The 12,063-nt window shown below is 46.8% G+C and overlaps 1 protein-coding gene across 1 annotated transcript in view; it reads left to right on the top strand.

Moving 5' to 3' along the window:
- Csmd1 (CUB and Sushi multiple domains 1) overlaps positions 1-12,063 on the top strand; it is a 1,292,092-nt gene that overhangs the window by 1,161,036 nt on the left and 118,993 nt on the right. The window contains exons 42-43 of the mRNA XM_005373917.1: positions 5,777-5,965; positions 11,558-11,735. Of these exons, the coding sequence (XP_005373974.1) occupies positions 5,777-5,965; positions 11,558-11,735 (367 nt within the window). The remainder of the gene's footprint in view (positions 1-5,776; positions 5,966-11,557; positions 11,736-12,063) is intronic.

The raw sequence follows: 12,063 nt of genomic DNA on the forward strand, positions 1-12,063 counted from the left end.
AATGGGGAAGAGCAATAGATTAATTTAATTTAATTATTAAGGTACTAGAGATTGAACCCAGGGCCTTCACATTGCTGTATCTTCAGCCTTTTCTTCTTTTTTATTTTGAGACAGGGTCTTGCTAAGTCACTAAGTTGCTAAGGCTGGGTTCAGACTTGCAACCCCCCTTCCTCAACCTCCCAGTGTGTTTGGATTTCCTGTGCTCAGCACCATACTCAGCTAATGCTTTGCATTTTAAGAGAAGCTTTTAAAAATATTGATCTGATGTCTTCCTCCTCTGAAAGGGTGAAAAAGTACCACACAGGAGTCCTATCTGCCCCGGGCTTGTTTGTGAACATGCTGTGTTGCACGGACTCTAGATGAGATCACTGTTAAGCATCTCATCCCCATTGTGTTTCCATCTGGGTGGCCTGGGCCACTTGGAGGATGTCACAAGCTCAGTCTGGAAGCAGTGGCCCCAGGCGGGGTGTGGGACCCTGTGATGGAGACTGACCCTGGTGGCTGTTTCAGGACAACCCCTCCCAACCTCACCGGTCCCGCTGGAGGCCGTGCTTTCCCTCTATTCTTCCTCCATCTCCGGGCCGCTCACCTGGTGCAGCATGATGGCAGCCTGAGGTCTGAGGTGCACACCACTACCTCGAGAGAATGCTGCTTCTGTCACTGAGAAGCCCTGCACTTTGCTGGCGATGTTTCACTTTTGTTTTGTGTCCACACATTCCTTTCCCAGAAGAACCCGAGCTCCATTCCAAGGATGAACAATGAACGCAGCGCAGGGAGGTGCAATCCCACCTTTGCCAGCACACTCTCGTCTCTCCTTGAAGGTTGCATTGATCGAATTGTTTTAGGGTAGATTAAAAAATGAGTAGCTTTTGGAACTGTGTAGACATAGCTGCCTAGAAAACATTGGGAGAAAATCAACACACACGTATTTTTTCTCTTTACTTACAGGTGTTAGAGATTACATGAGATGAACCAACAGGAAAGCAGTATTGGAATGGGAATGTGTATTTGGGTCTCTGCCGTGTCAACAGGAAAGAAAAGTGATGTTCTGAATACAACACTGTGGACTCCACTTCTCCCTCGGGTTTCCCAGCATCTATCCATCCTGATCTCTACTCAGATACTGTCTACTGCAGCATGAACATTCATTTCTTTCACTCCCAGTCGTCATCGTAAACTTGGATACTGCACAGTACCTCATGTTAAACTAGCACGATTCTAGTATCTGAGCCAGCAGAACCCCAGCCATGAGCTGCTAAGGAGCTGGCCCACCTCCGTGGAGAGTGATCACCTCTGAGAGTCTTTGCCACATTGAATATCCTCAGTGTTGTGTTCAGAAAATCACTTTTCTTTCCTGTTGACACGACAGAAACCCACATACACATTCCCACTCTAATATTGTTTTCCTGTTGGTTCATCTTATGGAATCTCTAACACCTGTAAGTAAAGAGAAAAAAATAAGTGTGTTGGTTTTCTTCCAATGCTTCTAGGCAGCTATGTCTACACAGTTCCAACAGCTACTCATTTCTTTAATCTAAAAAGAAAGAATGGTTACAAACCATGGTTTTCAAAACCGTGATAAGTCTACCTAACAGTTTTCTAGAACAGGGGTCACACACTGCTGTGGTTTACTGTCTTAGAACTTGTCAGCATTTATAATTAGGTTTCACATAATTTCTGAGGTGCTCGTAGGTCTCTGTTCCTTTTCCTCCTGTGATATCAGACTAGAAGAGTCTGACCTGAGCTCCCAGGTGGGTGACACTCCCTGCGACAGCCCCCTGTAAAGGTGGGCCATGGCCCCAGCATCCTTGCCCATTGATGGCACCTGTGTGACCTTGGGTATCTGCATCCCCAAGTCATTTTCTGGGACAAGCATTTTACTGGTTGAATAAGGTTTGAAACCAGACATACTAATCCACATTAAAAAGTCACTAAGTTATAGTCACTTCATTTAACCAGAGAATATGAAAATTAATTAAATAAAAAGAGAACATAAACTTCAGCTGTTCTAATGTCTTGTACGTTATCGTATTAAACAAGGATGGTAACTAGTTTACCAGTATTTGTCATGTTATAAAGATCATGAATTGACAGAATAACACTTGATTTTGATTTGTCAGTCACTTACTAAATACTCTGAGGTTGTACTTGTGATTTATAAGCCAGGGTTGTAATTAATAACTCATAAGAAGATGAATAAATCATTCAGATAATCCTTGTCACTCACAATGATGTCTATGTTGGGTACCTTATTTTTAAACAATGTCATTTATTTATGACCATGTGAAGGTCAAAAATGTTATTAGTCGTGTAGCTGTCTTGAAGTTAAATGACTTATAAGAACTTTGTTAAATAAAATAAATTTAACATGCCCCATTTCTAAGTCAAGTGCTGGAAAATAGATGATAGTGTAAAGGTATTTATCAAGTGAATAGATATTAACCTAAAAATCTAACAGACATTAGAAAGATGACTACGGGGTTTCATGCCACATTAAGCACTTATGATTTAAGCCCTTGATGTAAGGATTGCACGGTGTCCGTGTGTATAAATAGCAGTTATTTTCCCAGATCCACTCAAAGGAGTCTCTTGTGAAGGTAGAACCCTGTGTGTGGTCTTGCACACCCACACACATATACAGTGGTGTCTCAGTTCTCTCCATGATTCTGGTCGAAAAACAAGCTGGACAGCAAAGGCGTCAAATTTCCCCAAGCAGTCAACAGTGGACCTGAGCACTGGCTTTGACTCATTCTCAACCAACTCAGTTTGCGGCCAGAGTTGTGGAAAGAATCAAGTTTGTGAACAGAGGCGGCACTGACTATGAGAAGAAGTGTATGTGAGTGTGTGTCTGCGCATCTCCCGGGCTTACAGTGCAGCTATACCCTGATAAACCCATCGGCATTCAAATATCATGAACCAACTTGCACTCAGTGTACTCGTCTGCGGCTCCCACCGCTCATCACACAGCATGCCGCCGAGCCCAGGTCACTTCTGGCCGCAGCTGTGTGGACTCCCGGAGCTGGGCTGGGGTGGCTGCCTCCACCAGTGCCATGAGAGGGGGTCAGGCTGCCCTGTGCCGGCCCAGAGAAGATCCAAATGACAGTGTGACATCACTTTCCATCGCTATGTGCGCGTGTGTGTGCGCGCGCTCGTGCGTGTGGTCTGTGGCTACTGCAGGACGTGGTACGTTAGCTCTTCAGTGTCTCTGGGCCTAGAGATCACAATGGCTTTCCTTAGACATGTGGATTACTGCCCCATAAGTAAAGCTGAGGTGTCTGCAAGGGGAAAGCCTGGGTCAAATGGAATCTCTAGTTTTAGCTTTTGAGGAATCTCCATACTGATCTCCATAGTGGTTGTACACAATAGTGTAAAAGGGTTTCTATTTTCCCGCAGCCTCACCAGTATTTGTTATTATTATTTATTATTAATTAATTAATTTATTATTATTTGGCTTCTTGATGATAGCCGTTCTTTCCAGAGTAAGGTGGGACCTCAGTGTTGTTTTAATTTGCATGTATCTGATGGCCAGTGGTGCTGAGCTTTTTTTCCTGAATTTACTGGCCACTGTACTTCTGAGAAATGTCTATTCATTAAAAAAAAATTAAAATAAATAACATAGCAGACACATTTAAACACTTAACATTTCTTTTCCCTGAAATTATCCTCGTAGTGGAGATTCTGTGGATGGCACTGCTGGGTGGAGTGCTGAGACCCACTCTCCGGGCTCCACGTCGCTTGCTTCTCTGAAGGGTTATGGCCAATTCTGTGGCCGTCACTGCACCCTCGAGGTGACCAGCATCCCTGCACAGTGGCATTTTAGAAAGTGTGCCTTTGCTATTAATAATAATGAAGCTTCATGACCCTCCATATGTTTACTATTCAGCCTGTGCTGGGGAAGACAAGCTGCAGCGCCAACAGGAAGTGCCTGGTTCCTGCAGAAGGCGCCCAGACCGGCCTCTTTCGTGCCTCCGCCTCACCTTTCAGGAGTCTCCCTACTTGTTCAGGAGCGTGGGCTACTCGTGACCACTCCCTGGGTTGCTGTCACACCGCCCCAGTCCGACCCTCTGGACACTGCTGTCGCTGTCCATCCTCCCTTCCAGTGCCTCCTGCTGGCAGGCTCTTCCTGTGGTTCCTGCCACGCCCTCCCAACCCTGTCCATCTCTGGTACAAAGCGAGAAAGTCTGAAGTCCGGCACACGGCCAAGTGCTCACACATGGCCGTGAATCCCACTTCCTGCTGCTGAGGGCAGGAGCAGCCTCTGGGTCAGGCTCTCCCCTCCCTTGCTGCCTTGTGCAGCACCGTTCCTTACTGTTCACAGACAGCTGTGCTGAGGGCCACCCTGGGTCCCAGCTGGGTTCGTGACAGGGGTGCAGAGCAGGGATGCCTGTCTTGTGTGTAGAGTGCGTCCTGCCACAGTCTGAGTACAGGTGTCCCGGGGAGACAGAGGGATGACACCCGGGCCAGCGGGGTCAGCACAAGGCTCATTCAGCTTTAGCAAGGCAAAGGCAGGGGTCGCCCTCACAGGTTAGCTGATACGTTCTGGAGAAGACTTTAACCCCCGGACTGCACAGCACCTGTGTTATCTGCCCTCCTCCCTGGAGGTGCTGCTAGGGAACACAGATACTCTCATGACACACCATCACAAGCTATATAAGATAGCGCCGGCTGAAGAGTAATTGGAAGCTTCCTGATTCCACAGTTCTGTTTTTATTCTGAGAAATACTAAATATGGGTGGATTTCCCTATATTTGTATTTAGATAATAAGTTAGAAAAGCAACACCACTGTGGGCGGTTTGCTGGTGAGAAGCACCTTGATCGCAGTGGTGGGTGTTTCCTCCCAAAGAGGAGAGATGAGTATGGTTCATTCCCACTTAGCATTCCTTACAGGCCCTTTCCATTATTCATTTTCTTATTTGTGCGTCTGTGTGTGTGTAAGTGTTAGTTGCTTTTCTCATTGCCAAGACAAGATAGCCAGTACTCACAAGTTAGAGGGGGAAAGGACTTTTTGCCTCAGTTTGTGGAGGTTTCAGTCCATAGTCAGCTGACTCCAAGCAGGGTGGCATGGCAGAGGAGAAACAGTCCATGGCAGAGCAGGGCGGGCAGGAGGCAGCAAGCAGCAAGCAGCAGGAATCAAACCACTTGTATCTTACCCAGGCTGCCACCTTCAGGGCAGGTACCACTCACCCTCGATCTCAGCCTTGCATCCTTCATCACAGCCTTGAACACCCTAGATCCAGCCACCTCCGTAAAGTCCTACCTATGACCACGTGAGGCTTTGGGGGACAGCTAGACATGAGCCATAACAGTGTATTATTAAGGGCTGGACCGAGCACCTTCAAGTTAAGCCGTATCTCCAGCCCTTCTTGTTTTGTTTTCTGTGACTGGGCCTTGCTAAGTCACTCAGTCTCCTCTCAGTCTTCCTGCCTCAGCCTCTCGTAGTTCTGGGATGACAGGCATGCACAACACACCCTGCTTTATATTATTTTTAATTAAATTATATGCTTTCTTTGAAAGACAAACTTTGTCAAATTTATTTTTATTATATGCTGTAATTTATCTAAAGCACACAGTGAGTGCTCACAGAGTGCATGCGATTATAATTCTAATAACAAAACTTGTTACTTTCCTTCTTCAGGATGGTGCTTGACTCCTTGGATGAGACGTATTCACTGCTTATATTCAAAAAGTCACTTTTCAGCAGCTGCATGTAATCACGTTCTTCCTCTAATTCCAGACTCTCTCGGATGACCTCAAAGCTGTCCTTTCTCATTTCAGCCTATGAGCTACAGAACTGCCCTGACCCACCCCCCTTCCAGAATGGGTACATGATCAACTCCGACTACAGCGTGGGCCAGTCCATCTCGTTTGAGTGCTACCCGGGGTACATCCTAATAGGGCACCCTGTCCTCACCTGTCAGCACGGGACCAACAGAAACTGGAACCACCCCTTCCCACGGTGCGATGGTATGTTCCTCATTCTTCTTGGGGACGATGGACTCCTTATGGGTGTCGTAGTGCGTGAAATAGTAAATGATCATATCCACTAATTTTGATTTATGCAACAAATATGTATAGGCCATATCTGTTGTCATCCTCATTCCTCTTAGTGTTTCAGGAATATATCAAATGCCAAAAGGCTAAAAAACAGGCAGCTCTTGCTCTCAAGTAAGACACATAACAAAACAATAGTCATGCATAATTGTAGTACAAGCCCTGCTGCAGGAGCTGGGAATGATAAATGGGACACGGAAAGGGCTGCAGCGGGGAGCTCCACAGAGGATGGACTGGGTGTGAGATCAGAGAAGACGGTGCTTACTGATTTTATTCTAGGCATTTGTTCTAGCTAACTTTTATGATAATCAGATACTGAGGTTGTGTTTCAGAAACGGAGTTTGTGCTGGCTGTGGCCTGGAAGGACACCTGGCATTTTGTTACATAGGACAGCGGGCCCTGCAGGTGCAGGAGAGAGAATGGGCTGAGGACCGTGGTGGGGACGGTCTCAGGACAGCTGAGGCCCTGAGCTCGGCAGTGTGTGGCACTGGGGACCTGGCAGAGGGGGACAGGGGTCTGGCATGCGAGCCCAGGAGACTCCTTGTGTGGCTGTCTGAGCTGCTGTCACTGCTAAAACCTTGTCTGGCCTTCCGATTTTATGACTTAGAAACTTTCATAGGCCCAGCTATATAAGCGGATGCAGGCCTGTGCTCAGGGGCGTGCGTGGGTGGGAGGAGCCCACAGGGAACCCAGTAGCCTCGCAGTGCAAACACAGTGCCCAGTGCCTGTGAGTGAACAGTAATGAAATTACCCGCTCCGAGGACCTTTGGCACGCGAAGCACTCACATCCCACAGGGAAAAGGGAAGCTACAGCGTGTTTGAATTTCCACTGAAGGTGCAAAAAAGCTTGTCAGGGCACTTCTAAAAAATCACCTTTTCACTCCATCACAGATCATTACAAGAACAACTTTGTGGGACAAAAAAATTAGCTGTATTTTTGAAATTCCTTAACTAGGTCTAATATTTATTTAACTACATATAAAATTGCATATAAAAATAATTTTGTGAAACTAAGTGTAGCATTGACAAAATCCTCCACCAAGCAGCGATAATTAGCATCGTACCCTTCCTTTCTGTCCACAATGTCTGGGACAGAATTTTAAAAAGGTGAAAGCAAACTTCCCGTAGAATTGTATCATAACATAAGTATTGCAAGGAATTAGAAGGAATACATAGAGAATATCTCAAAAGCACTTAGTGTGCATTTAGTATCCTTTCCATGGTAGATTTAATTTAAAAATTTGTAAAAAATAAGCAGAGAAAAAGCAAGAGGCACGGTCCAGAGCCCGCCAAGGCCGCGGCACCCTGAGCAGAGTGCACCCCGATGTCCTTGTAAGGCGCGGTGCCGCCCACCTCGGCCCGCCACGGAGGCTGCCTGAGACCGGGCACAGAGACGTCTTCCAGAGGCCGGGCCTGTGGGCCCCACAAAGCTCATGAAAGGAAAAAGCACATGTACTAGGAACAGCTTCCGGATGTCTTTATGAAAATTTGGCAAGTTCACACAATCAATATTAAAGAATTTGAAATCAGGAGCCATCTGCCTTTATGAGGATATATTAAGTCAGCTTGTGTTAATGTGCTGAAATATGTATGTGTTAACTTGAAAAACTCTACTGGTAAAATTAGTGTATTCTAAATTTACCTGAATAAAAACTGTGATCTAAGGATATTATACCTATTAAGATTACATGTAAATGAAAAATGAATATCAAAGTAACGAAAAAGTCACATTTTTTTCCTCCCAGTACCATAATTATGCAGAAATCTTAGTTCAAAAATATGAATTACCGGGGATGAAGCTCAGCAGTACAAGCGCCTGCCTGGCAAGTACAAGGTCCTGAGTTTGATTCCCAGTACCAAAAAAAGAGGATTACGATCAAAATATACTTTGAAAGGTTCTGGTTTATAAATTTATTATATAACTTGATGAGTATATTTGCCTTTATACTTAGAAATATATTTCAAAAATTTAAATAATGTACTGACCTAATTAATCCTTTTTACTGAGCTGTTCACGCTGTCATACCTCAGATATTTTTGACATGAATTTAATCACTATCATGATATGCACAGCTGTGTGTAGAGAAAGGGGGTGACGCAGACAGAGGCGGCTGTTGGGAGAGGGCTCCGTGTCCTCAGCCCGGAACAGAGGACCTCCATGCTCAGCAGCTTGTGTTCCATAACTGTCCAGTGAACTCACAGCCTCCTCCACGGTGCCGCCCGCAGCACCCAGCACTTTCACCCTGGCTGTGAAAGTCAAGGTGACACTGCCTCCACCCTTCCTGACTCAGCCAGCACTGGTTCTGGGGTCTGGTCAAAGCAGGTGGCTTTGGCATTTCCTTCTGCTCATTTTTCTCTGGAAAAGTGCAGCGGATGTGTCCCGTTATCTGTGCTCTGCACAGAAGTCCTCCCTCTTGCCCCGCTCTCCACACTGAGCCTACCCGTGAATGGAAATGTGAAGGAGCAATGGTAGGTCTCCTCCGCGGCCTCTGTCACCTCCCGTGGCGAGGCTGACGCACAGATGCTCTCTGGCACCGGGCTGCCTTCCCTCACCCTGGCTGGGTGGGAAGCTAGGAGGCTGCTGTTCTGGTCCGGTGAGCTGCTTTGCTCTCACTGCAGACTACACATCACTGCAGGGGAGGGTGGGGACCGCCTGAGACACCGTTCAGAGCATAGAGGGCAGCCACGCCTGCCTCCGCTGCCTGCACAGGAGCGAGAGAAACAGTAGGGGAAGCTTTGATCATCCTTAAGGCCTCTTCTTTCCATCTCAAGCTTACCTAGCAGGAAGGACATAGAGTCTTTGCCTTGAGAAGGTCTGACCAGTGCAGTGCATGTATTACTCCCGTGAGAGTACAGTGACAAGAGCCATCTGCTCCTCCGTCATCGCACACGCATCAATTTAATTCCACAGTGAGTCAGTGTTGGATGAGTTCCTCGCTTTATCAGCGTTGTGGAAGTCTCACTTAGGCAGTCACGGGGCTCTGGGTTCACAGCTGTATCCCTAGCCCTAAGCACCCTTCTCCATAGACCCTTGGTAAGTACATGTGGAATAAGAGAATAAAGAATTTGTTAATTAAATATTTAAGGATCACTGCCTGGAGCAACGTCAGAGTTGTAAAATGGCATAAGCAGTATTGGAAGCCGAGGATGTGTCCCACCAAGAAAATCGCCACGTCAGTCCCTTTTCCTTTGAAGAGAAAGAAACCTGTGGGGGTTTTTTCCCCTGCATTTGGCTTACTGTCCCTATGGGAAGGAACTGGAAAGGGCCACCATCTAATGTGATCGTGCAATTGCAAAAGGAACTTGTAAGCACAACTCTCAGGGAATCCTTAGCTTTGCACATGGACACTGAGTAACCCCGAGCCGCAGGGGAGATGGCTGCCTCCTGGCTGGAATGCGTCCAGTGTCCAAGTGCTCCCTGCCCTCCTCCCACTGGTCCATCAGCTCTGCAGTTTATAGCTGTCCAGTGCGTGGTCTCCCGAGCAGGCCTGGGTCTCTGAGGGATCCTATGGGAGCCCCGGAAGGGCCCTGTCCCTGTCTTCCAGGAGCCTTTAGTTGGATGGGAAAGAGCAGTTGGATGGGAAGGTTGAGTGGAGCCAGGCCATCAGGGAGCAGATGGGCACACGTGGAGTGTGGGAGGCTCCAGTCACTTGGTGGCATTCGAGCTGAGTTTGGAGGGAAAAGGCAAGTCCACTGTATTACGGGGATCCACACACACCCACGCTCATAGCAGCACAACTCTCGGTAGCTAAGTCTCTGAAACAGCTGTATGTTCATCAACAGATGGATGGACAGAGGAAATGTGGTGTTCACACACCATGGAGTAATTCTCAGCTCTAAAGAAGGAGAGGGGCCGGGGATATAGCTCAGCTGCCCAGCACCTTCTTCGCAAGCACAAGGTCCTGAGTTCAATTCCTGGTACAAAAAAAAAAAAAAAGAAGGATAAACTTGCACCATCTGTAGGAAAATAGATGCACCTGGAAAACATAATGTTAAGTGCAATAAATCAGACATAAAAGATTAACTATTACATGGTTTCTCCTATATAAGAAACTCAAATTATAAATAAAAACACAATAAAAGATATCTAAGGAAGTAGAGAGACAGATCTTTTGCAGTGAGGAGGGGAGAGGCGAGGAGAGGAAAAGAAGGTGAAAGAAGCATTGGTGTGCCATGCACACGCACCAGCTCACCGTGAGGACTGCAGTCATCACTACTGCAGATACGTGCCACCAAAAGGACAAATCAAAGTGAAAACAATACTTCCGAGCAATGTGGGGAAAAGCACGGGGTTTTTCAGGAGAGCAGGAAGGGCCCCCGCTGCACGGAGTCTGGAGGCAAGGACATGCTCCCTCGTGAGGGCCACCTGGCCTGTGCCCCCTTCACAGATAGGAGCTTTCCGTTTGTTCCAGGCCCTGTCCTCCTGGATTTGCAGAAGTGAGGCTCTGAGTGATCACTGGGTTTCAAGGTGACAAATCTGGGTTTGTCTGACTCTAAACCCCACTTTCTGATTTTGCTGTGAAACCCTGAAGGTGTTCTACACAGCCCTTCGTCTCCTGAATGTACACAAGGCTTGGCCAGACTCACTCTGGGTGACACCAGAGCGACCTGCTCGGCTTCATCATTCCCTGCCCTTTGCATTATCAGGCATTGTTCTGAGTTAATATTAAACTCTTCTTGCTTCTCTTTTGATGTATTCTGGACTCCTCTGTACCAGTTTTTGACAGTACCACAAGATTCATGCTAAACATGGACACTCACACCGCTGACGGCTTTTGGTTGATTTCAAAGGCTACTGTCTACTCACACCCTCTATTGAAGCACAGACTACACTTCAGATTGTCCTAGCAATGCAGTCACATCACTTTCCTGCAAGTGGCATAGTTCCTTTGGAAAATATAAATACCAATTTATTAAGTAAAATAAAATAGGGTGGGCACTATGATTGTTCATGTAATTTAACACTAGTAGATATGCAAATACTTCAGTACAATACCATGGACATAATTTTATCTTGCTTCTTTAGGGTATAGATTTGTAGAAAATTGATAATGTCTTTGTTTTAAGACAAATAGGCTCGGATGCCACTCTTCTGGCCAGCTTAAACAGGCTTAGAAATGTGAGTCGGAAGGAAAATCTTCAGAGACATGTTTATGCATAATTTCCTCTTAATCCGTTGCATGGGACAGACCCATGGATTAGCAGCGCAGGCCTGAGCAATGACTGAGTAGGATCCTTAATCACAGAGGGCCAACTATTCGGAGGGGATTTTGAAGATTTGGAGACTATATTAAGTGGGCTGAGATAGCTCAGCTTAGAAGTATAATTCTTCTCAAGTTTCCAGACTTTAGGGGAATAACTTTGACAAAGCAGTCACTGAGAACTATTTTGTAGTTATTTCTTACCTGAGACCATTTTGACTAAGAAAATTTGGAGACTGAAATAGCCGCCTCCTTTCTAAAATCAGTGATATCGGGCTTATTTTTCCTGTTTCTCCTTTTGCAGCTCCTTGCGGGTATAACGTGACGTCCCAGAACGGAACCATCTACTCCCCTGGCTTTCCCGATGAGTACCCCATCCTGAAGGACTGCCTCTGGCTGGTCACCGTCCCCCCAGGGCATGGGGTATACATCAACTTCACCTTGCTGCAGACAGAGGCAGTGAACGATTACATCGCTGTCTGGTAGGAGCCCTTCGGGGACCGAGCCCACCCCCTCACAGAGCTGTTCTGAGTTGGCCTTGGTACCAGCTGTGTCGGGTGGTGTTCACAGACACCCCAGTTCATGGTGCAGGCTCAGCAGCCTGTGTGCATGGTGTGTAGTGTGTGGAGTGTGTGTGTTTCTCTGTGTGTGTCAGCATATGTATGAGAGCACGCTTGCTTGTGTGTGGAGTGTATGTTAGTGTGGGAGCTGTGGCAGATCTCTCCATGCAGCTCTCCAGTGCAGCAGGAGGTACTGGTGCCGTCCAGCAGTGACAGAGCACAGGGCCTCACCCACCCTGCCGGGAACTGG

Source organism: Chinchilla lanigera, unplaced genomic scaffold (assembly GCF_000276665.1).
Source record: "Chinchilla lanigera isolate Chin_1 unplaced genomic scaffold, ChiLan1.0 scaffold00002, whole genome shotgun sequence".
Classification (NCBI taxonomy): Eukaryota; Metazoa; Chordata; class Mammalia; order Rodentia; family Chinchillidae; genus Chinchilla; species Chinchilla lanigera.